Source organism: Schistocerca piceifrons, chromosome 6 (genome assembly GCF_021461385.2).
Source record: "Schistocerca piceifrons isolate TAMUIC-IGC-003096 chromosome 6, iqSchPice1.1, whole genome shotgun sequence".
Lineage (NCBI taxonomy): Eukaryota > Metazoa > Arthropoda > Insecta > Orthoptera > Acrididae > Schistocerca > Schistocerca piceifrons.
This window is the reverse complement of record NC_060143.1, coordinates 150516062-150543148: the sequence shown is the minus strand read 5'-3', so window position 1 is coordinate 150543148 and position 27087 is coordinate 150516062. Positions and strand designations below refer to the sequence as shown.

The 27087-nt window shown below is 45.5% G+C and overlaps 1 protein-coding gene across 1 annotated transcript in view; it reads left to right on the top strand.

Annotated features, from left to right (window-relative positions):
* Positions 1–27087, top strand: part of LOC124803203 — a 214186-nt gene that overhangs the window by 53927 nt on the left and 133172 nt on the right. The window contains exon 2 of the mRNA XM_047264385.1: positions 24898–25095. Coding sequence (XP_047120341.1) covers positions 24911–25095 — 185 coding nt within the window. The 5' untranslated portion in view covers positions 24898–24910. The remainder of the gene's footprint in view (positions 1–24897; positions 25096–27087) is intronic.

The window sequence follows — 27087 nt, the reverse complement described above, 5'->3', positions numbered from 1 at the left end:
GTGATACACAATTTAAATTGGAATCTGAACCACGAAGTAGTTTGCTAAGTTTTACGTATACAAAGAATTGCCAAAAGCGAAAGAAGCGTTGACTGACAGAAAACAAATATCCTAGGGGCACCACGGGTTAACCATCGAGCCTTTCATTTTCAAATCTGAGATTCACCCACAGAGTCCTTGCAGAGTTGTATTAGCACCCATCAGTAGCATCCCAGTCTGTTGGGGGAAGTTGTTACACAAAGCACTACCACGAATACGAGTATATTCTGATGAAGACGACGATGTGTGTAGTCGTCATGTCTCCATTAAAAGAAACAAAGCAGCCGTCAATCCTGAATATCCACCGTGTTGTTGAGTGAACTGCAGTTAAATATGAACAAACAAACGCGCACACACACACACACACACACACACACACACACACACACACACAAAACAGACGCGCCTTTCGCGTAACGCTGAAGAAACAAGTTTGCTGCTACTGACTAAGGATCGGGGCTCCGTTCATTGTCTTCGTTCTCTGTACAAAAGTAACAAAAATATGTTCCCTCACCGCCATCGGAACTCATTTTTGTTTATGGAGGTCAGCTAAAATACTGGTAAAGTAAATAACGTGTGGTTGCCAGAGTGATGTAAAGGATTTGGATTTGAAGTCACTTTTGCTGCTTGTTTTACACTGTTTACTTACTAAAGCGGTGAACATCGTTCCAGTTTCCACTGCAAAAAGATCTCTGCTGGTCACCTAGTATCGAATTCAGGACTTTCGCTTTAGTGGTTGCCGATACCTCTGGACCATAGATGCGGTTAAGATAACGGTAGACAATATGGTTAGATTCTCAATACAATCCCAGTTTTTTATTAAGTTGTGGAAAAAATTGAGAGATTCAAACATGACAGTTTCAGTTTTTTATCAGACAGCACGTGCGACGTTCGATTCCCAGTCGGTCCAACGATTTTTATTGTCACCTCCGGCGAAGATGTATTTGAGAAAAATATTAAGTACCTATGTCGTTGATAATCCAAGCTAATGTGTAAGCTGGGTAAGTCAATTTACAGGGTGGCGAGGCCATACAGCCTCCCTTAAGCCCACACTTAAGGCAAACTGTTGTCTTAAAAAAAGGCGTCAGATTCAGACAGTAATACTTTTATTACCAACAATGTATTCAATTTAGGAATAAAAGTGATACAGTTTAAAGAAAATGCCAATAGTGAGTAAGAAATAAGTCCTAAGGGTCGCAAGAAATTTACTGTTTAGAGTGTACAAACGTACAGTAAATATGACCAAAATATATTTCAATGCAGTACAATGTAAACAAAGCTGAAGCTACATCTCATCGTCTGCTTTCGACGGTTGCATTAGCACCCATCAGTAGCATCCCAGTCTGTTGGGGGAAGTTGTTACACAAAGCACTACCACGAATACGAGTATATTCTGATGAAGACGACGACAGAGAGAAATTGCCTTTGTCCACCTGACACCAGTTCGTGATCTTACATTCCGTTACGGCTAAAATCGTTTCTCATGAAACCCCACTTTGTTCCTGCTCAATAACTCGACAATTCGTGTGCAGTTTATACTGAAGAAAAAAAAAAGTCCACCGCGAGATTTAGCGTTTCAGCCCGCGAAACGGAAATACGATTTAGCGAAAAAGAGGATTGGAGACGTTCTTATTTAGCCGTGTCAGGCGACGGCATTGTGTGGATGCTCCGTGCGCGGTTAAACGTACCGGGCGACCGGCGCAAGAAGCAAACGGACTCGCGGAAGAAAAGCTGGACACTTCTGCGGTCAGTGCAGGGCGATTGCAGAACATGCCTTTACGCCCTCCCCCCCCCTCTCTCTCTCTCTCTGTCTCTCTCTCTCTCTCTCTCTCTCTCTCTGTGTGTGTGTGTGTGTGTGTGTGTGTGTGTGTGAGAGAGAGAGAGAGAGAGAGAGAGAGAGAGAGTGAGAGAGAGAGAGGGGGGGGAGGGAGAGAGAGGAGGTAAGGAGAGGAGGAGGGAGAGGGAGAAAGAGAAACAGAAAGAGAGAGAGAGAGACGGTTGGAGGAGGAGGAGGAGGAGGAGGAGGACATGCGTTATTAACAAAAATTTGTATCGGACACGGACGCGAACCCGGTATTTCTGCTGTTGGCAAGCAGTCGCCTTAACCATTTACGTTATATGAGCACGCGTCCAAACCTGACTCAAATTTTCGCTGTTACAAATGTTTTCTCATAATGGAATAGGAGCACAAAGGATTGATGGAAGAAAGGAGAAGTAAGATCTAGCTTTCCGTCGACGACAAGTTCGTCGGAGCACCAGCTCGAATTAGGGAAAGATGAGGAAGGAAATCGTTCACGACCTTTCAGAGAACTCACACCAACATTCACCTACGGAAAACAATCATGGATTGCTGGACTGGAATTGGACCTGCCACCCCTCGAATACGAGTCGGGCCGATATGGGATCAGGGCTTGCTCTGCCACAAGGGATCCATACATTGTGTCAAATTTATCTAGACCATCCCAATTAACATGTTGACCAGAAACAAAACAAAAAACATAACAATCAAATATTGTTTAGCTAGCAGGTGGACATTAACCAACATGATTACCTATCTTGTAACTTTGTCATGCTGACACAATGAGTCATCGGCTCTGAACTGTTTCTCTGCTGTTCGCAGTACACAGCGGGAAGTCACACCCACGTACTCTCGGCGAGGCACTGTGAGTGAGACCAATGAAGCTGCAAACTGCTCCGCGGACTTAATTCCAAACGTTTATTGCCAGACCTGGTTAATTGTTTCCACTGCTACATTACTGTGTCAGTATAAACAAGGGTCGACAGCCTCGCTTTCACCACTCAAAATTCAATATTGAAAAGCCCTTTAGCTGTCTAACTGAAAGAGGCGATCAAAAAGTTTCCGTTCTAAAGCTGTACAATAGAGAGTCGATATGCCAAGGAGGCAAAATCGCCGTGATCATTGAGGCACAAGGTGAAAGATACCCGGTTTGGCACTAGATCGTCTCCTGCTACGTGAAAGAATTCCGTAAATGCCTGCTGCACATCCTCGTCCGACAGGAATCGTCGAACCTTCAGGGCCTTTCTTGAGGGACTGAAGATGTAAAAATCACATGGGGAGAGATCAGGGCTATACGCTATGGGTTCATATTTCTCCCACTTGATTGGCGTAACTTCTGATCTCTCCCAGATCGACAGGCCTCTTGCGTGGTATCTCAACATTCCACACCGACAGTTTCCGACAGACATGCTGCCCATACTCGTTCCTCAATCTCCAATGGATGTATAATGGTGTTTGTCCTTCGGCAGTCAGGAAAAGAATAATAGCGCGTTGGTTCTGTTTGGATGCATTTGGTAACAACGTCGTCGTAGTTCTCCTATCCGCATCTACCGCATGCACGTCGGAACGACACAATTGCCACACTAATCCTTTATCTACATGCCGGTAACTAATACCCGGATCGCAGTCGCACTACTTTGCATACACAGTGCAGCAACATCCTCAGACGGAAACGTATTGATCACCCGTTATACTTCCCGGAAAGATTGCGTGATTTGATCGCTGGACTGGAATGTCTTCACCGCTGACAGTTCAGTACACCACTTCCAACGAACTATTCGTAAACTGCCCTTAACAAATACCACAACAACAAAACAGGAACACAGTCAACATGGATATCCGTCAGTAAAAAAGACACGCTCAAATTCGCACAGAGAGAGCGCCGGCCGCGGTGGTCTCGCGGTTCTAGGCGCGCAGTCCGGAACCGTGCGACTGCTACGGTCGCAGGTTCGAATCCTGCCTCGGGCATGGATGTGTGTGATGTCCTTAGGTTAGTTAGGTTTAAGTAGTTCTAAGTTCTAGGGGACTTATGACCACAGCAGTTGAGTCCCATAGTGCTCAGAGCCTCGCACAGAGCGCAAGGAAATTTAAAGCTATCAATCAACACAGTGTGTCACTTTCGTCTAAAACTACCTCCAGTTAGCTAATGGCTCGACGCTCAGTTCTCCGACCTCTCTTTACGGAAAAAGTCCACGCTCATTATTTCACAACAATAGCTGATAAAAGCAGGAAGGCGGCAAAGTGGTTTTGGCGCCCGTGCACGCATTTGCACCGTCGAATGCTTCGTAAGCTTTCCGTACTGGAAAAGTAATCTCGATGACCAGGGAGGATCACCGACTCCAGAGCTCTGAAATGCTAACCACTTCAATACACAAATTCCGGCCTAGTAGGCTGCCGGCCGACCGCTCGATTTCGCGGGTTCCAGACCAATGTACGAAATTAATTAACATGTAGACCTTTCAACCAGTAGTAATCAGCCGCAGAATGTACACCTTCTCATTGGCCATATCCTGCTCATGCTTGCAGCGCTTCTGTAAGGTGCTGCCTCGTAGCAGGACAAAAAGAGACTTTTCTGCAATAGATGTTGGAGACACTGGTCAAGCTGGGGATGGCGCTTTTTACAAGAAGACGTACTGGTGTGACGAACAAAGCAGCATATGTGAGGGAATGGTTTGTGAGCAATAACATTCCTGAATTGGACTGGCGCGCCGAGAGTCCCAAACTGACCCATAGAACTGGTTTGGGACGAGTTAGAACGTCGACTTCACTCCAGATCGCAGCGTGGCTGCGGCTCTTCAGGAAGAATGGGCTGCCTCCTCCAAAGAAATTCAGACAGCTCACTGAAAGTGTTCCCAGCCATAAAGGCGAATCGTGCACGCACCCCACATTAATGACCGCTAACAGTGTGCCCTGATACTTTTGATCAGATAGTGTTTGTAGAGCGAGGTACAGCCATCGCGACGCTTTGAAAGCAGAATGCCAGGTACACTACGAGGATGTCACAACTGGCGGCACTGACTTTTAGTGATCGAGCCTTTATCAGAACTCAGCTGCATCCCACAGTAGGGGATAGGGCAAAGGTACGCGGATACGAAGTGCAAATGCTTTCAGTCTCGAAGACTGAGAGAGAGGGAGGTTAGGCGCAGACAGACAGACAGAGAGAAAGAGAGAGAGAGTTTTAGAGGCGTGACGAGCGGCTGGGACGTGACGGCTGACAGAGGTACTGCTACGTAAAGCACGGGGTTGCCGCAGACACAGGGCGCTGCGTACAGTTAGACCCGCGCGCCGGGCGGAACACGGTAGGTAGCGGCCGCCCTTCACACTCCGGTGTCTGCTGCAGCTGTCGCATTATCACTCGCATCGACACAGTGAACCACTGTCACCTCGAGGAGGCAGATTAGTGTGTCATGTCCCGTCGACAACGAGGTCATTAGATACGGAGCACAAGCTCCCATTCGGGAAGGATGAGGAAGGCAATCGGCCGTACCCTTTCAAAGCAACCATTCCAGGCATTTGCCTGAAGCGATTGGGGGAAATCACGGAAAACCTAAATCAGGATGGCCGGAAGCGGGTTTGGACTGTCATCCTCCCGAGCGCGAGTCCAGTGTGCTAACCACTGCGCCACATCGCTCGGTACTGTCACCTTGAGAAAGCATAATCTGCCAAGAACGCGATCGCAGACACAGAATGTATACGCAGTCGCAAAAAGAGAGTTGCGAGACGAGACGTTTGTTTTTCGTGCTTGACACGCACAGTGCGCTGTGGCAGTGAGGGGCCTAGAGTACTAGACTCCGGTCGTGGAGGTTCCAAGTCCAATCTCAAATAGGAGCAGGAATTTTTCCACGTCCTCGTCCCTCCAGTATGGTCCTATGTCCACTCAACCTGGTATCAAATGAGAGCGGGAAATCTTTACCAGAGTTAAGAGGCGGTCGGAGCGGTGTGCCAGCCCCCCCCCCCCCCCCCCCCGCGCTCTCCCAGTTCCCAGTGTTCGGCCAAATCAGATTTTTTATGCTGTAACAGGCGAGTGTAGCGTCGGTATTCCGCGCAACGTTCTCGAACTGTACATAAACTCTGTATGGTATACGACAAATTACATTGATGTGGAATATTATACACGCCTCACGCCTGTTTTCCGCAGAATCAAGTCACCCTTCAAAGAGCCGACGAACGTGGGTATCTTTGGTGCTGCCGTGTTCTCATGAACACTTGGCTCGCACTGCTCGTACAAATGTAAGGTGAGCGGGAGATCTGTCAGTCTTTCCGGCTCGCTCTGACGATGGCTGAATGGGTTACAACAGAGCAGGCAGCAGGCAAAGACTGTTTATGGCTGAAGTCTCGCAATTTTATCGATCAAGTGAAACGCCACGAGAACATAAAGATTTACGTGTAAAACAATGCTTTGCTCTCGTCCATGAGACAAAGCTTAAGCTCAGACTGAGGAAGACAAGGGAAGAAAATTGGCTGTGACCTTTCGTAGGAATCATCCTAGCATTCGCCTAAAGCTATTTATGGAACTTGCGGGAAAAGTAAACCAGTATGGCTTGACGGAGTTTTAAACCTCCGGCCTCCCGAATGCAGATCTTAACACTGCGCCAACCCGTTCAGTTTGTAAGGCGAAAATGGTACGCCACTGTGGATGAATTCCTATTCATATCATTATCTATCTGATACTCTGTATATTTCTTAGGAGTCTACATGAAAGGGCAATTAGCGTATAAAGTAACATTTCGATCCTACTAGAAGGAATTACCCGACGCGGAATATAATCATTGCACCGATTTTAGGCTCGTTTGTGCATAACCCGATAGGCAGACATGATCTTAGTTGTCTGCGTCGGTTGGAGGTTCTAAAGAAACGTTTCTAGGCGTCTTGCGCAAGGAAAGGTCGCTTTTGTCCTCGTCTCGGAAATGATGGGCTTGTTTTTCCTAATTTGTGTAATGAGTATTATCAGGGGGATTCACAAATCATTCTTAAAGTCGTGGTCTAAGTCTGCTGGGTTTTCTTAAAAGTTAAAAAGACTTACCTTGGACGTCAGGCATTTAACGCTAATTGGGAAACCGTAACGAGAGAATCGTTAGTAAGAAACAGGGAATAATTAATGAGAACATCCGTATCGAAGTCAAATGTTGATCACTGAACTTGACAGATTGAGAGGCCTCAATATTATACCATTTCTGGAGTTACTTGGGGTTCGTGAAGTCGGAAATCTTTGCGCAGCGAGTAGTCAGGTCTTTGGGATGGGCGTGGTGTTTTGAAGTCGGAAGTCAATAATTCATAATTATTTACAAAGCTGTTATTTCATTAATAATAACTGCCTGTGGATCAATGACCGGGTGAAGGCCCCTCAATTGGACGTCACTTTGGTGATTTGCAAGCCCTTAATCTACCCCACACAACGGAGGGAAAGATGACCTACAGTTTAACACGGAATCCCAACCATTTGTCGTTCATGGAGACTGCTGAAATGGTTGAAAAGCGAAGGCTAGATTAACAGCTGACTGCAAATTTCAGTGATCTGACTGGGATTCGATACCGCGACCTCTCGGTTTCCAGGTACGTGCTTTACCGCCAGTCTACCAGCCCGATTTGTTATTTCTATAAGGGAAGCTTGCAACATCTCAAGCGCCTTTCATGTATATGGGTATGCAGGAACAAAACTTATGAACAACAATTAGCAAAATTAGGCATCCTAGAATACTTGGTAAAAAGCTGTCTTCAACCCAAAAGGTTGTTTGAACACCATAAGCATGCTTCTATTCGAAGTAGTATGCCGTTTCCTTCCTCCGATCTTTCAACTGAATTGCCCAGCCAGTTATAGTGGGCCGAACTATGGCGCAGTTCGGCATTTTACACATTAACAAACATTGCCAAGGTCGGGATAGCTAAATCTCATTATCGAGAGATTAGTTGTGGTGGTTGACCTCGCCGGAAACCCGTGCTCGTTAGCACATCAGTTCCTAGATTCGGCAAGGCGCTGCGCCTCTGGATCGAATCCGCCCAGCGGATTAACGGCGATGGCCGATTTTTAGGAGGTTTCCCACATCCGACTAGATAAATACTGTGTTATAATCACGTCTTCACTCAGTTACGCGATTCTCAAATATTCGACAACGTTCTCTCAGTTTCACATGGACATACGCAGACGCAAGCAGATGGGATATTCAAATTCTGTTCCGAGGGGGAGGGGGTGAAGGGTGGCGAAATGAAAGGTATCCGGTCATCCACTAGCACTAACATTGCTAAATCGAGATTGTCACGTCGACCGTGTGATTCGCGACCCTGTGATAAGGCCAGCAGGAGGAGCAGGAGAAAGGAGATGAAGAAGAAGAAGACTGCGTGTATAGTAAAAATATTTTCAGATTATAGGAAGATATGGTGGGGACAATAAAATCAATCTAAGGACTCATTTATTTATTTGGCTATACAGACATTATAAAATCTTTAGCCAAAAATGTACCTGCATTTCCACAGCATCGGCGTGTTCATAAAAGGCCGACGCTGTTATCTGTTTTTGATGTTTATGAAGAAACCGAAAATCGCTCTGATCAAAATCATTGGCGCACAGCAGACGTGTCTGCGATTCCTAGCACAACCGCTTTATTGCGGTGTGCGTTTATTGCGGCGGGCAGAGTGTCGAACAGGAAGACAATAGCTGAAAGTAGGCAACAGCTCTCGTGCCTAATGTGCGACTTCCACCATCACAACAGCTGACAAAGCGGACTGAGCGAACCACGCATTTCACGACGCTGATTCATTTCCCACTGCCTCGGCGTAAGCTGTTTCAAGGATACGCCTACTCCGCGGTTATCAACCGTGGTAGTCAGCAATCGTCCGGCGACGTGCCTGAGTAACGTGAATAGAACATTCGGCTAACGGACTGTTGCGCTGGCTAATGGGATTGCAGCGAGAACCCTCTGATACCGCGCTGCCACCTTCCGAGCGAGCATTGGTTGCATTGCGCTCACACACACCGCAGTCGTGTGCCGCAAGCCGATAGCAACGGAAGCTCTGCTGTGTGTGCCCGCGCTGATGATTAATGGCTGCCGAACTTGCACATGACACGCTGTGCGGTGTCCTAAGATGACTCGGGTAAGTCCAGAGGAGCTATTAAGCGTTAAGCAAACCTATCATGTGCACTGTGTCGCTTGTACCTGGATCGTGAATAGTTGTAAGGTATTGTTTGCACCGCACAGTTACTAAGAATGCTTGCAGTCGTCGTTGTAGGTGTAAAATTGTTGTTTTTCGTACTTCTAATTGCAAGAGATTTGAGGACGGGACATCCTAATATTTACAATACAGGTTTCCTCATGAATCTCATATATAAGAGTATGACATAATACAATGCATAAACAATATTAGAGCCGCCTCATTACATTGGTGTGATAGTTTTTCTGTCAATTAGCCGGCCGTGGTGGCCGAGCGGTTCTAGGCGCTTCAGTCTGGAACCACGCGATCGCTACGGTCGCAGGTTCGAATCCTGCCTCGGGCATGGATGTGTGTGATGTCCTTAGGTTAGTTAGGTTTAAGTAGTTCTAAGTTGTAGGGGACTGATGACCTCAGCAGTTAAGTCCCATAGTGCTCAGAGCCATTTGAACCATTCTGTCAATTAAATAGTAAGTAAGTTGTATACTAACACGTCGCAGGTTTCAAAAGAAAAAAACGCATAAGACATCATTCCCTCCAGAGCGTCAAACAAGTGAGAACCCATGTTGGAGGTAAACTGCATCAGGTAACAGCCGAGAATGATGAGAATGGCGCGAAAGGATGGGTTTCGTATCTCCCACTCGCTCTGTAGCTGTTTCGAGCCGATGTTTCATGACGCAAAATCAGGTAGAATTTTATACGGTCTGCATACCATTCCACCTCTGCTTCGATTAATCACGGCTTTCGTAATCCGCTATGAATGCGCTTTAAAAAGAAACATTCCAGCAGTCGACCTAGTGTCGTCTTTTCTCCATGAATTCGGTGTATCACTACAAAACGTATTTCCATACACGACGAGCCAACGCCATTTATTTCCTGAAGACAAACAGTACTATGGAGAAGTACTTCAAGATGACACTTCACGATAAGCTGGAAGACGAAGATTCTTATGGTGAAAACATTCTATTGATTAATTTTTGTATGAAACGATCGGTGAACCTCTCCTATTTCGCCCAAAAACGTTACCCCCAACACGACCTTATTTAAGGCTGAATGAGGTGGTGAAAATAAGGAAGGAAGAGAGAGTTGACTAGAGTAGGGGAAGGGGTGGAGGAAGACACGGTTGCACCATAAAACGTACACTCATGGTAGGCAGCGAAAACCTCGTAATTCCGTTTTGTTAAATTTTGCAGAAGAAACAAAAACGGTTTCTTAAAAAATAAAGTGATATAGATGAAATTGCTACATGCGTAACTAAACAGTGGAAGCCTAGTTATTGACATATTAGACAAAACTTTGAAAATGAAGTTGCTGGAATTGCCAGGTTTTCATTGTCTACCATATACATACATATTCGCTCCTGAAGGGAAAGAGAATGAAGGAATAGTGGTAGTACAGGGTAGGGCATTTCCAATCTTCCCATGACCTCAGTGAGACTGAAGTGAAATACGTAGACCAAATGACCCTAGTGGATGTTTATGTTAGCCAAGTGAGGTGTCACAGTGATTAAAGACAAAGGGCTAGTTTGTAGGACGAATGACAAAAATCCCCTACGTCTGTTCCTCTCCTGACTGTACATAAAGCAAATGCCAGTAAGGGCCCTTTGAAAATACCACGGGAGACATTAAGTCCCAACCTTCAAATGGTTCAAATGGCTCTGAGCACTATGGGACTCAACTGCTGAGGTCATTAGTCCCCTAGAACTTAGAACTAGTTAAACCTAACTAACCTAAGGACATCACACACATCCATGCCCGAGGCAGGATTCGAACCTGCGACCGTAGCGGTCTTGCGGTTCCAGACTGCAGCGCCTTTAACCGCACGGCCACTTCGGCCGGCAAGTCCCAACCTTGTCGAATCAGAGCCAGTGCACCTAATGACATCGACGTCGACGGCACGTCAAATCATCTTTCTAAACCTTTCTCCCGTCTGTCAAAACATTCGACAGAAACGCGCCCTCGTAACACACGGTGTTATGCCTTTGCAGTAGAGGAGAACCGGATTTAAGCTTCTGCTGTGGGCGAAGCTACATCATACCGAATGGGAGGACACACTCCAGAAGTCGCGACTGCCTGTCCCAGAGATAAACAGCTGGCGCTGGCAGGTTTTCACTCCGCGAGGCGTTGAGAACGCTGCTCCAGGTGCGGCCCCGCCGGCTCGTTATCATATTTCCTCTTATTTAATTCATCACGCCGCGCGCGGCCGGGACAGCAACCTCGACTCCGCTATTCACAAATTCTCATTAAGCGGCGCTACCGCCTTTGCGCCGCCATTTTGCTTCATTTGCACATTCTTCTCTCCTTCAGCGCTCATTTTTATAAACTTCCAACGCCTTAGTGCGCGCCAAGTTCGTCAACATATTTCTTCGAGAAACACGAAATGAGGCAAAAAGAACAAAACAGCTGATGTCTGAAAACAGACACTCTTTAAAATATTCATTCCGGAAGTTTTGGATATCTCTTGACTTGATATTAAAGTTGCTTTGAGTGTTTCTTACTGTTGTATCCGGCTATCTATACGCACCACACACTTCGAGCGTTGTCAGCATACAATACCGGCGGCGCAGAGGTCAAAGTATTACGTTGTAGTGACGCAGATGCAGTCATTTTTTCGAAGCCGAGTTTGTGGTGTGATAGGCTTCGTAGGTAGTCAAGGCGAATTACAGGTGAGTGCATTTAAAGGTGATTCTCTTTGAAATAATTAAGCTCCACTGCTTCAATCGCCAGATCTCCGATATGGTAACGGACATCGGTTAAGCGAATTTTACATTAGTATTTTCTGCGCCAATATTTTCCTCGGTTTATTTTGTATGAACTTTCCTCTAATAATATCATATACTTTCAGATTTGTTTTCCGACGGGGTCTGCGTTAAGCAAAACACAATTTTATGCCGCACGGAGTGGCCGCGCGGTTTCAAGCGTGATGTCAAGGATTGCGCGGCGCCTCGCGCGGGAGGTTCGGGTCTTCCCCCGGGCGTAGGTGTGTGTGTTGTTCTTAGCATAAGCTAGTTGATTTCTAAGGACCGATGACCTCACCAATTTGGTCCCTTAGGAATTCACACACATTTGAACACACAACACAATTTAATCTTTTATTTCTCAGACATGTTTCGCTGAAGTTTCAGCATCATCATTGGCCTTCTATTTTCTTTATTGTTTATTGTTACCACTTTCTGTGGTTTTCCTGGGATTTTGTGTACTTCATTGTGCTTATTTTCTTTCACAGTGGGTCATTTTTTTCTGGTTTTCCCACTGTGAAAACCTGCAGTATGTAACTTTCATTGCCACTGTTTACAAACCGCGAAAAAGGGAGGCGGGACCTGAAAAAATTACAAACTGTGAAAGAAAACAAGCGCAATAAAATACACAAAAAGCCACGAAAACCACAGAATGTGACAACAAGAAAGAAAATAAAATCCCATTGATGATGCCGAAACTTCAGCGAAACATGTCTGGGAAATAAAAGATAAAGAAACGGTAAAATTGTATTTTTCGCTCAATGCGGACCCTTCCAAAAAGAAATATATTTGTAAAGCAAACATGGACAGAAGAGCTTCAACCTTAAGACGAGTATCACCATCTTTCATTATTAACGAACATAAGTCAATTTCCCATCATTAAATAGTTTTCTGTCTTAGCCAATTTCTGACAAAGTATCCTTCGTCACATGCCTAATTTCTAAATCGAACACAAACGCGTATTTCTGAGCAAGACATCACTTACTCGAAAAACTTAATGTGATACATTGTCTATAATTTCAGTGTTATCGGCACAGATGGCATATTTTGTTCATTGCGCACAATATTTCCATCCATGAATAAAGATACGCTGCAGCGTAAAACTGATGACAAATAATTGAGATCTAACGATTGTAGCTGCGATGCGGCTATTCCGACTGATTTATTCAGTAATTCCACGTCTACCGGAATGGATTCTCCTACAAAGCCACGACTAGTTCTCTGTTAGATCCTTGGTGTGTATAAAAAAAGTTCCTGTCATTGGGGCAAATTTCCGTTCAGGGACACTGTATAATATGTCTCGTGTTAATTCGTATGAACATTATGCTATTACCTTTCTTCCACCTTTTTTGTGAAAGTAGCCTACCTAATAAAAACAGTCCTCGCTGATCATTCGAACTATACTTTGCTGCAAGTAACCTACGTACTTGCATTTACCCACTACGAACTATTAACAAGACAAATAGACTGGTGTGTAAGGAATACGACAAATTAATAGATTACTTGACAACCAACATCCACAAATAAATAGAAGTAATGTTTTCGTATGTATGTTGGGCATCCGATCTAATTTGTGGAATTATAGAGGGAAAAGCGAGAAAATTATGAATATGCCAAAGGAAAAATCCAACGTTTGGAATTTATTTAGAGTAGCAAACTGAGACGTCCGACAACGTACAAAAGTGGTTGACATTAAGCGACGTACTGTTATGTTGACATGGTTATGTAAAGTTGAAACACGACTGATCGAGAAAGAGATTCTTAGAATGGAAGCGGGGAAAGATATAATAAGACCCAAAGAAGATACTCCGCGGTGAGGTTGGACAATCTGAAAATGACTATGTTGCAACGTAGTTTTGTGATCCCACAAGATAACTACGCGCGGAGGCGTTGAGCGGAGGCCAAAGCTTAATAGTGGACGCGGAATGGCTCGGTAATGACGCCTGGGAGTGCTGAAGTTAACTCAGCTGCGAGACACCTAGCGTATCAAGTCACGCCAACAGTAGGGTCGGATGCCTCCGTGTAGGCCGAAGAGAATGCTCCCACTTGGCAACGGGACAGACCGACAGGCTGGCTGGCTACCGCCGACGAGGGCGGAGCGGTCCCACTCATTGTTCCGGGTTAACTGGGCTCGCTGCCTGCGTACAGTTAAGTTGGCGCGAGCCGCCTTCCGCGTATCCCACGCTGACTCACACCGAACGTCGACGTTTGCTGCTGCTACCCGGCCATACACCGTGTGAAAATGCTGCGGGATATCTTATCTGACGCCTGTTCAGCAGCGGGCCAGAAGCGAAAGTACCGAAAGAGCTGGCTCGTTTCTGGCGCACCTTCCCCGTCCTATCTACGACATCGTGCCTTTCCTGCTGCGCAATTAAGATCCGTTTCTCACGCGATCGACGCGCTGTCGCGCACTGCGCTTTGTTAATGTGGCGGGAAGACTCCGAGCTCGAAAACAGACTTCCGCGTTAATTGAGATTCCTCACGATGATTAACACAGGGATTGCTTAACAGCGCAGTACACACTCTAATAATGCAATGAGATTTGCAGCAAAGTAAGGGTATTTATCAAGTCCACATCAACATGACTATGCACGAAGCGAGGGGAAATAGCCTATTACCGATAGGGGAGGTGTACTGTGGTGAGTGTAACAACATGAGTGAAAAACGAGAATAAAGTACCGGATGTAACACGTTATGTACTGCACAACATACAAACGTCCTTAGGGTTATCAGAGACAATAAAATATTTGGGTCATTTCCGAAATAAATCGCGAAGCTATTTAAAATTTCGCATCTATAACCAGAGCACATTTTTCGTCCTATCTCAAATACAAGATGTTCATAAATGGAAACTTCGTGGCAGATCAAAACTGTGTGCCGGACCGAGACTCGAACTCGGGACCTTTGCCTTTCGCGGGCAAGTGCTCTACCAACTAAGCTACCCAAGCACGACTCACGCTCCGTCCTCACAGCTTTACTTCCACCAGTACCTCGTCTCCTACCTTCCAAATCTTACAGAAGCTCTCCTGCGAATCGTGCAGGACTAGGCACTCCTTAAAGAAAGGATATTGCGGAGACATGTCTTAGCCACAGCCTAGGGGATGTTTCCAGAATGAGATTTTCACTCTGCAGCGGAGTGTGCGCTGATATGAAACTTCCTGGAATATTAAAACTGTGTGCCGGACCGAGACTCGAACTCGGGATCTTTGCCTTTCGCGGGCAAGTGCTGAGCTACCCAAGCTCGACTCACGCTCCGTCCTCACAGCTTTACTTCCGCCAGTACCTCGTCTCCTACCTTCCAAACAACGCAGGAGAGTTTTTGTAAAGTTCGAGTCTCGGTCCGGCACACAATTTTAATATGCCAGGAAGTTTTGTATCAGCGCACACTCCACTGCAGAGTTTAATTCTCATTCTGATGTTCATAAATTCCCCCTACAAACTGTTGGACGTGCAGAGGGCATTGTGCCAAATAATAATTCGAATGATAATCCATATACACTGAAGAGCCAAAGAAACTGGTATATCTGCCTAGTATCATGTAGGGCCCTAGCGAAGACGCACAAGTGCCGCAACACGACGTGGCATAGACTCGAACGCCTGAAGTAGCCTGGCCGGCTAGCCGCGCGATCTTAGGCGCTGCTTCCCGAGCGGGAAGGCGTGCCAGTCCCCGGCGGATTAGTGTCGAGGTCCCGTGTGCCGGCCAGTCTGCGGATGGTTTTTAAGGCGGTTTTCCATCTGCCTTGGCGAATGGGGGCTGGTTCCCCTTGTTGTTGTTGTGGTCTTCAGTCCTGAGACTGGTTTGATGCAGCTCTCCATGCTACTCTATCCTGTGCAAGCTTCTTCATCTCCCAGTACCTACTGCAACCTACATCCTTCTGAATCTGCTTAGTGTATTCATCTCTTGGTCTCCCTCTATGATTTTTACCCTCCACGCTGCCCTCCAATACTAAATCGGTGATCCCTCGATGTCTCAGAACATGTCCTACCAACCGATCCCTTCTTCTAGTCAAGTTGTGCCACAAGCTCCTCTTCTCCCCAATTCTATTCAATACCTCCTCATTAGTTATGCGATCAACCCATCTAATCTTCAGCATTCTTCTGTAGCACCACATTTCGAAAGCTTCTATTCTCTTCTTGTCTAAGCTATTTATCGTCCACGTTTCACTTCCATAAATTGGTACACTCCATACAAATACTTTCAGAAATGACTTCGTGACATTTTAATCTATACTCAGCCGGCCAGAGTGGCCAAGCGGTTCTAGGCGCTACAGTCTGGAACCGTGCGACCGCCACGGTCGCAGGTTCGAATCCTGCCTCGGGCATGGATGTTTGTGATGTCCTTAGGTTAGTTAGGTTTAAGTAGTTCTAAGTTCTAGGGGACTGATGACCATAGCAGTTAAGTCCCATAGTGCTCAGAGCCATTTGAACCATTTTTGAAATCTATACTCGGTGTTAACAAATTTTTCTTCTTCAGAAACGCTTTCCTTGCCATTGCCAGTCTACATTTTATATCCTCTCTACTTCGACCATCATCAGTTATTTTGCTCCCCAAATAGCAAAACTCCTTTACTACTTTAAGTGTCTCATTTCCTAATCTAATTCCCTCAGCATCACCTGATTTAATTCGACTACATTCCATAATCCTCGTTTTGCTTTTGTTGATGTTCATCTTATACCCTCCTTTCAAGACACTGTCCATTCCGTTCAATTGCTCTTCTAAGTCCTTTGCTGTCTCTGACAGAATTACAATGTCATCGGCGAACCTCAAAGTTTTTATTTCTTCTCCATGGATTTTAATACCTATTCCGAACTTTTCTTTTGTTTCCTTTATTGCTTGCTCAGTATTCTGCCTCAATTACACTAAGTCGGCGATTGCTGTGCAAAGAGTCTCCACGTACGCGTACACCCGTACACCATAATTACTACTCTACCACGCAAACATTTAGAGTTACACTCTTCTGATATGAGACATTCCCAGGGGGTGTCCACTGAGGGCTGAACCGCACAATAACCCTGGGTTCGGTGTGGGCGGCAGTGGGGTGGCCTATTGTGGGGTTGTGAATCACTGAGGGCTACGGCGGGGCGAAGCCTCTCCGTCGTTTCTAGGTCCCCAATTTAATACACACACACTCACAATGTATGAATTAGTGCTGGAAGGAAATGACACCATGAATCATGCAGGGCTGTGCATAAAACCGTAAGAGAACGAAGGGGTGGAGATCTCTTCTGAAAAGGTCGTTGCAAAGCATCCCCGATATGCTCAATAATGTTCATGTCTAGTGAGTCTGATGGTCAGCAGGAACGTTTAAACTTAGAAGAGTGTTCCTGGAGCCATTCTGTAGCAATTCTGAACGTGTAGAGTTTTGCATTGTCCTGCTATAATTGCCAAGTCAGTCGGAATGCACAATGCACATGAATGCTTGCAGGTGATCAGACAGGATGCTTACATATGTGTCACCTGACAGAGTCGTATCTAGACATATCAGGGGTCCCATATTACTCCAATTGCACACGTCCATCCGCTCTATACAATCAGGCAACATGTTCCCAGTAATCAACAGCCCATGTCGGTGTTGACGAGCGCAGGCGAGGCGTAAAGCTTTGTGTCGTGCAGACATCGAGGGTACACGAGTGGGCCTTCGGCTCTGAAAGCCCATATCGATCATGTTTCGTTGAATCGTTCGCACGCCGATACTTGTTGATGGCCTAGCGTTGAAATCTGCATCATTTTTCGGAAGGGTAGCACTTCGGTCACGTTAAATGATTCTCTTCAGTCGTCGTTTGTCCCGTTCTTGCAGGATATTTTTCCGGCCGCAGCGATGTCGGAGATTTGATGTTTTACCGGATTCCTTATGTTTACCGTACACTCGTGAAATGTTCGTACGGGAAAATCCCCACTTCATCGCTACCTCGGAGATGCTGTGTCCCATCGCTCGTGTGCCGACTATAATATCACTTTCAAACTCACTTAAATCTTGATAACCTGCCATTGTAGTAGCAGTAACCGATCTAAGAACTGCGCTAGACACTTATTGCTTACATAGGCGTTGCCGACCGCAGCGCCGTATTCTGCCTGTTTACTTCTCTCTTTGGTTCTTCAATATGCTAATGGTACCCTGTTTCCTGTATGACTTCATGCCCATTTATATTATGGAAATTGAAGCATTGTCGAAAATATTGACAGCGATATCTTGTCAGTATCAATCTCAATAACAGGCAAAAATCGTCGAGATTCTCGGTCCCCGGAATGGATGATCTGTCTATATACCCACTAATCAAGTTTGTACGGAACCGTCAGTGAGAAAGTTCTTCACGCACCTGGTCAGTTCTTTTTATTTTAAATATAATCCATCTCTGATTTCCGTTTCTGAGTAAAATCCACATAAAAATATTAACTAACGCCTTTCTCGTCTTAATGTGAGTGCATATGCTGCTTATGAGAGTTGTTTCGTCGTCGAACGCAGGATAAACAGTTGGTTCCCCCTTTCTAATTTCGGCGGTGCTTATTATAAAATTAGCGGAATGCGAACTGTCTCAACTGCTGCATGTGATACATGCTCCTCGACAGTCATCATTCATTCCATTCTGATGAGTTCTACACGCGACTTCCTTATCCCCTGCTAATATTGCCCAATACATTCCTTTCTGAGTGACAACTAAGACCGCAGCTCATCGGCTCCGGCAACTACCCCCCCCTCTCCGTCTCTCTCTCTCTCTCTCTCTCTCTCTCTCTCTCTCTCTCTCTCTCGCATCTCTCGCAACCTCATCCTCCCGTGTGTTTTGTAGAACCGGTAGAGCCAGTAGCAGGTGTACGCAACGGCAACTTCGGAACGTGACGTGAGCGCCTAATTTAGCGCCTGATTTGGTGGCATTCATCTTTTTAGAATAATTTATCATCTATTAGGGCTGGCCAATTTACTACTATCTTCAGTGTGACTAGACAGGACTTAAGCTTTTGATGATTTGCAGCTTCCGCATGACAGAGCCGAATATTTTACATCTTTTAGGTTCTGAAACGCGCGAATTTTCCTTAATGAAACGAAAATGCGCCGAAGATTCAGCTAAGGAAGCCGATTAATGAGAATTACGAACAAAGTCGTTTCGTCGTTTTCACTGTACAAGCAAATGAATAACTGAGATGATGATGTTTACACGTAAGTGAATATGAAGTGCGATCGACACTTAATGAGCAGTTAAGACTCTGAACCGCACCTGACCTCGAACGGTGATCTCCGACTTTCGGGGCAGTACACTAACAATTATCGAACTGCCTCCCTACACCTGTAAGGCTAGGGTTTTGAGTATGCCAGTCAGTCAGTCCGCGTGCTCGGATACCGCAATCGGTATCGCAGTGGTAACGAAAGCTTCATCCACGTTCGAGTCTCGAAAGAAGAAAGGAAGGAAGATTAGGTTTGAACGTCCCGTCGACATCGAGATCATTAGAGACGGAGCAAAAGTTCAGAAAGTTTCAAGCTTGGGGAAGGAATTGGCTGTGCCCTTCCAAAGAAACCATCCCGGCATTTGCTTGGAGCAATTTAGGAAAACCACGCAAAATCTAAATCTGGATGGCCAGACGCGCACCGGCCAGACGCGGATCCGAACCATCGGCCTTCCGAATGCGAGTCCAGTGTACTAACCACAACACCACCTATCTCGGTTTCAAAATTTCGTTCTACCTAATTTTCATATAGTGATAACCAAAGAAACCATTCAGATTGTAGATACATAAAATAGGTTCAGACAACGAACAAAAACAAGTGTGTGCTACCAGTTTTAAAGTCAGCAATTTTTTAAAAAAGAAGATAATAATAAGTTCCTAACCTTCTTGAAACACAGTAATGTCTCGAACGTTGCGCTCTTTCACGTTTCTGGTATGCGAAGAACAAGTATCTGTCAAAGTACTCAAAACAGCTTTGCGAGAAACAGTACTAATACATACACCTGTTTAATATTTTAGAAGCATTATGTATAGTTAACGGCAGCCTAATTCGTCAATGTCACATCGAAAATGATTAGTTGACTTGCATTCCGCATTCAGTAAGCTGGAACGCAGAGAGTTCATTATTGCATTGTATTATTTTGCTTGGCTAATTCCGAGCACAAAGGCACATAATGCCTGAGTTGTTAATTATGGGACAAGTTCTCGGAACTAACAGTACTTCTGGAGTGAAACTGGGGACACGGTGACACCGCCGGGTATTCTGGCATACATTACACCAGACGCGTAATTGCTGTTACGTGTTAAAGCCGTCTGAACGCTTCGCTGCGGAGCGAAAACTGAACGGTATCACGACAAGTGCACAAAAAGGGTGTAATTACAAACCAGCGAATGCAGCGTAATACAACCCTGGAGCTGTGCAACGCGCTCTATTACTTCGAAATGATGTTATCCAGAGTGTTACACATATGAAAAATTTCTTTTCTATGGCTTGATAGTTCCGCGTGTAAAAGATCAGATATCTATGTACGTGGGCTACAACCCCAGGTGTGTCCTACGAGTTTTTTCCCGTGGTAACTAACGAATAGCTAAACCCCTGCAGTGTGAAAAACACTTAGCGAAACATTTCACATTAAACTGCAGGTCCTTCTGTTGCTAGCTGTGAGAGTGAGTTGTTAGAACGAGGAAGCATACAACGTCCAATAGGCCGTTGCCTAATGAAATAAACGGTTATTCTAATCTAACCTAACCTAAGTACATTCAGAGTTTCAGAAGACGACTCCACCAAAAGTACAAGACATAGAGAAAAATTGGCCAGGTGCGGGAAGGAATCACGCTCTGGGGGTTTCGTACGAACTTAATTAGGTACATAGACAGTTCATCCATAACGCGAAACCAGAATCTCAACAATCGACACTGATACTGGCACGTCATTGGTCTCAGTAATTCCAAGACTTTCGAGAATGTTTTAAGTTGGAAGCCGGATAGCAAACAGCAAAAGAAATATTTTTCGTGTTATATAATTACTAATTAATTTTTTAAATTTTTTTCCTTTACTTGTATTGCGAAACATGCTTTCCTGCCTTCTAGGTCAATGGGTACTACCCTACAGGTTTTGATAAGTGAGTTTGCGAGTATCAAAATACGTGGCATAAACGGCCATATCTTCTGATTTCATTGACTTAGAAGCTTCAATTTTTTACACCGTCATGGGGCCGTAGACCTGAATATCTGACATATACTTAGCCTGATACGTCTACCCACTCCAGAGAAAAACGGTCTTTAACAGTCGGTTGGCCAGACAGACACACAGATAGACCGACAGCGAAGAAATCCTATAGACATTCCGATTGAGGTATGAAATAATAAAAATTATATACATCAGTGGATAGAGTATCTCTTAAGGTTTCGATTCGCGAGACGAGCCGTGATGTAGTTGTACTCGGTAGGAGGCGCGTAACAACATGGAGGCAAATGATGTGCTTCGTACTGTCGCATCGAATTAGTTCGCACATGCGTATATACAACGCAAGGAACAGATTTCTAAAGCGGGCTGCTGTCGTGCCTTCCTGGGACTTTCGTATCAACGACTTCAGCGAATCGCACGTTCACATTGAAGTTTGCTGCCTACCAGTAAGTATCCATAGTGAGCACCTGTAATGCGCGTTAAAAACTTGGGAGACAAGCTGTATCCACTGAAATGTGGACATTTTCTGGCTTGTTGTTTTCGCACAATCGTCTTTGAAACCCCGGACGTAATTACACACACACACACACACACACACACACACGTGTACGACCTTACTGGCGAAACTGTGACTTCAACAAATGTGTATGTAGTAGAGACGCATCAAACCAGTCAGAAGACTAACAAAAATAAAAAACTTACGTGGCACTCATGGAAAAATGGTGGTCAGAAGAAACAAAGCTATTTCTTGGCATCGATTTCAAAGGCGGAACTCGGTAGCTGTTTTAAACGAAAACTGGCTTTAGACCGAACTGAATTCTTCAACGATGTTTTTTCTCTCTCGTCTATAAGTTTTCCACATATCCAGTTAATTCCATTTGAACACGAAAATACGAGGGCTTGCCACCGAAGTTTTTATATGAAAACCCTTAAAGATTTTTGCATAAAACAGACGATATTAACTTTCTGCATCTTTATTCTTTATGTCTATATATTTGTTTCTCAACATAGTCACCCTGGCGACGAATACATTTCTCGCAACAAGTGACCATTTAGTTGATACCGTCACTGTAGAATGTCTGACTTTGTTGAGGGACCCACAACCTCACCACTGCTTGCACCGCTTCATCACTGACAAAGAGAAGTCCTCAGAGGTGTTCTTTAAGTTTTGGAAACAGACTGAAATCGGATGGGCCCAAGTCGGGACTGCATGAAGGGTGATCGATGGCCGTGAACCCAAGGTGTTGCAGATCTCGCAGCGCTCGTGTGTTTTCTTTCATGTCATGCTGAAGGAGAGAGTCTTCATGTGTGGACGAACTCTTCGAATTCGAAACTCGATTGTAGCAAGCTGTTTCCCAAGCACCGGCATATTTACGTTGCACACCGGCTTTGTTACACGATACAGTTCCCTGTAGCGGCAGTGGGCTGCAAATATGTTGATATGACGACAAAAGATGTAGAATATTGATTACGTTTGTATTATTTCAAAAGCTTTAAGAGTTTCCACATAAAAAACTCGAAGCCATTACTTTTCAGCATTCCGTCGTAGCTTACAAAACACTCGTTCGACCAATACTTGAATATTGCTCGTTAGTCTGGGAGCCATACCAGATAGGATTGATAGAGGAAAAAGAAAATATCCAAAGAAGAGCCGCGCATTTCGGTTCATTTAGTGCGCGCGAAAGTGTCACGGAGGCGCTCAGCCATCTGCAGTCGCAGCCGCTGCATGAGAGGCGTTCTGCATTATGGTATGGATTACTGTAAAAAATCCGAGAGTGCACGTTGCCAGAGGAGTCAACCAATATATTGCTTCCTCTTACGCATACTTCGCGAGAAGAATGTGACGGCAAAATTAGAGAGATATGAACTCACACAGCTGCTTACCAACATCATTCTTCCCGCGAACCATTCGTGACTACAACAGGAATGGGGAAAAGTGACAGTGGTACACAAAGTACCCTCCGCCACACACCGTAAGGTGGCTTGCGGAGTGAAGATACACCTTGTACAGTTATTAAGTTCTGAGACTGAGTCAATCTCTCTCGTCCCAACAAGAGACAGTAAAGTGCATGCACTGTGAGCAGAATTAAGGTGTTTGTTGTGACAGAGATACGACAGCGCGCGCGGAACCCGAGTATGTCGCAGTTTGAAGAACAGTCAAACATCCAATTCTACAGACATTAGGGAAAAAAGCTTCCAAAATGTTGCATATGATGCAGAAAGTTTGTGGCGACGTTGTACTGAGTCGCAGTGTCATTTTATACATGTATCGATGTTTTCCGCAAGAAAGAGACAGTTTTGAGGAGTCGGCCACAAACGGTTGGAACTGAACGTGCGATAGAAAAGGTTGCAATGTTGGAGCGTGCCAGTCGCTTCCAAATGGTAGACGATTTCTCAGCAACAGTAACGGTGAGCCATGGTACGTGGTACAAAATTTTGACCGATGGTCCGTGGCCGGCCGGTGTGGCACTATGGGACTTAACATCTGAGGACAGGTGTTGCCGAGCGGTTATAGGCGCTTCAGTTTGGAACCGCGCAACCGCTACGGCCGCAGGTTCGAATCCTGCATCGGGCATGGATGTGTGTGATGTCCTTAGGTTAGTTAGGTTAAAGTAGTTCTAAGTTCTAGGGGACTGATGACCTCAGATGTTAAGTCCCAGCCGGCCGAAGTGGCCGTGCGGTTAAAGGCGCTGTAGTCTGGAACCGCAAGACCGCTACGGTCGCAGGTTCGAATCCTGCCTCGGGCATGGATGTTTGTGATGTCTTTAGGTTAGTTAGGTTTAACTAGTTCTAAGTTCTAGGGGACTAATGACCTCAGCAGTTGAGTCCCATAGTGCTCAGAGCCATTTGACCCATTTTTTTGTTAAGTCCCATGATGCTCAGAGCCATTTGAACCATTTGATGGTCCGAACATATCGCGTGCTACGCAGAACGTGTGCCACGCATCCTGACGCAAGACCTGAGTGATGGTCGGATCATAGTGACTTGATCAGTAATGCTGACGATGATCCGTCGTTTCTCAACAGGACCATAACGAAAGTGTTTCCGGTGCGATCCGCAACTGAAGCGAAAATCCGCCACCTGGAAAATGGGAAAACGCCAGTAACAGAAAAAAACGTTAAAAGACAGGTCAAAAGGCACTGTACTGTTAGAACTGTGCCGGCCGCGGTGGTCTAGCGGTTCTAGGCACTCAGTCCGGAGCCGCGCGACTGCTACGGTCGCAGGTTCGAATCCTGCCTCGGGCGTGGATGTGTGTGATGTCCTTAGGTTAGTTAGGTTTAAGTAGTTCTAAGTTCTAGGGGACTGATGACCATAGATGTTAAGTCCCATAGTGCTCACAGCCATTTGAACCATTTGTTAGAACTGTTTTCTGCTTCAAATAGAATTACTAACAAGGAATTCATCCCAGATGGTGTAACATGAACAAAATCCACTACAAAGAGATCCGGCAATCTACGCGATTAATTTCGCCTTCATCGTCCTGATCTTTGGCGTGGGAAAAATTGGCTGTTGCTACACGACAACGCCCTGCACATCGCTCTGTGCTCGTTCAGGAGGAACTTGGAAGGTAACATGTCAGTCTCTTGCTGCACCCTCCGTACTCACTTGATCTCGTACCATGCGACTTTGTCTCATTTTCCCGCACGAAAGAACTCCTACATGGGCGTAAATTTCGTTCAGCCAAAGAGGTCGTGACTGTTGCAAGAGAAGCCGTTAAGTACCTCCCTGCCACCATGTTTCAGCGGTGCAAACAGCAGCTATACGAACGCTGGCAGAAGTGCTTTGCAGCCAACGGCGACATTTTGAGCGAGGATGTGGATCTGTTTAAGTCACGGCCTCGCCTTCTGGCCTTCAGGTCGAAAGACAATTTTAAACAGTAATAAAAAAAAGTATACGCCTTGTTACGCGCCATCTTGTGAGACACTCAGGTTCTTGTGGGTGCCTACATTAAAGGCGCTAGTCTCAAAACTTAATGACTGCAGTAGCAGATGTAAAGTTGTGGAGAGCGCTACAGCTGCCCTCGTGTGCTGACGCGTTGCGTGCGCGTGTTTCAGATCTCGACCAGCCATGGGTTGCACACCGCCGCCTCTGGTGCTGCTGCTGTTGCTCCTGGTTCCCGCTGCGCTGGCTCAGGTGGAAGAGGAGGAGACGGTTCTGGGGATGACGGAGGCCGCTCCCGAGGACCCGCCAGCGCCCCTCAGTGACGACGCCGACAACGATCTAGACATGTCCGACCTCGCCGCTGAGAATGGGTGAGGCTTCGCACGTGGCGCAATTTGCCAGCGTACAACCGCATCTAGCATCTCCTTCAGTGCCCTTCCGTCACGGGAACGAGGACCTCACAAACTTTTAATTTCTTATTTTCTCTACTTGGGGGATTATTGTAGACCTTTCGCGTTTCCTGACGAATACTATGAAGGAAAAGTTCTCGGGCGAACGACCGGATCATCGTGTCAGACATTCGCGATATTTCCAAAACAGTAAGAGTTGCCTGTCCAGCCTCCAGGCATCACCTCATCGGCGCACCCGACGAAAGCACCTCTCATTGTCGAATTCTTGTGAATGTCAAATACGACGATCCCGCCGTTCGTCCATTTCGTGGAGGATTGTTTATTCGATGGTCTATCTTAGCATTTTCACCACCACTACCACCACACTTCTTCGAGAGTTACTGATTAGTTAAACATTTGACCACCCAGCACATCCACCTGCTGCGACAACTCTTTGCACTTCAGTATTCTTTTTCTTTATAACAAACAGCTGGCACACTTTCCATTTCAATAACAGCCCGAGTCAATTCCTATTCACATTCGGCGACCAATGCTACGTCTTCATCGAACTGTAACACGCTGTCTACAGTCCGCGAGAAACTACTCCCACGTCGAGATAGACCTTTAAACATCAATGATGACTGGGAGCAACCTTAGTTTATACTTTTCCTGATTTTGATGTATTTTATGATTTCCTCCGACCTTACTGCTCCAGGTTGCTTCGCATAAAAAGAACGAACTACTTTTCTGTCTCTGTACGTAATTCCACACTGCCTAAGCATTTAAAAATAATATTTTGTTTTTCATTATCGTAAGTGTTCTCCAAATTTACGGCTGCAATGCAATTTTCCTTGTTTTTCCTTAATCCGCCATTTTACTATCAACTGCAATGCTAAAACTGCACCTAATCGTGAAGCGAAACGTGTCTTCTTCTCCCATCCTCTAAGGAAGGAAGGAACATCACGGTTTAACGTCCCGAAGGCGATGAGGTTATCAGAGACGGAGCACAAGCTCGGACTGGGGAAGGATAGGATACGAAAACGGCCATATTCCCTTCCACATAACCATTCGGGAATTTGCCTTAAATAGTTTCAGGAAATCACGGGAAAGTAAATCTGGAAGATGGCGATCTGAACCTTCATCATCGTGAATGCGAGTTCAATAACCTGACACTGTGCTACGTCCCTCGGCCTCATTTCTCGATAAAGTAATCAGTCTTCTAATTATTATTGATGCATGTGATAGTTAAGTGTGAAACCACTCACACATGTCCACATTAAATTAAGAACACTAGCCGATACTTCATGGAAAAAGGAAATCTTTGTAAATGCAAAACAGGATGTGGCCTCCCAACATCGGTCGAAAGTGAGAGGTTATTATTATTGTTGTTGATCTTTTCTTCAGTCCTAAGTCTCGTTTGACGCATCAGTCCACTTTAGTTTATCCTGTGCAAGCCTTTCATCTCTCGATAACCACTGCAATCTAAACGTATTTGGAGCTGCTTACTGTAGTCAGTTCTTGGCCTACTTAGAAAATTTTTACCGACCTCACTCTCCACCCCACAGTACGCTCCATACACAGATTAACTATTTCCTGTTGCCTCAGGATGTGTCCTACCAGCCGGCCTGGGTGGCGGCGGTTCTAGGCGCTACAGTCTGGAACCGCGCGACCGCTACGGTCGAAGGTTCGCATCCTGCCTCGGGCATGGATATGTATGATGTCCTTAGGTTTAAGTAGTTCTAAGTTCTAGGGGACTGGTGACCTCAGAAGTTAAGTCCCATAGTGCTCAGAGCCATTTTTTGTGTCCTACCAACCCTTCTTTTAATCAACTTGTGCGACAAATTTCTTTTTTCTGTGATTCGATTCGGTACCTCTTGGATCTAGGCATCTAATCTCGAACATTCTTCTATATCACCACAATTCGAAGGCTTCTGTTCTCTTCTTGTCCGGACTGTTTATGGTCCACGTTTCAAT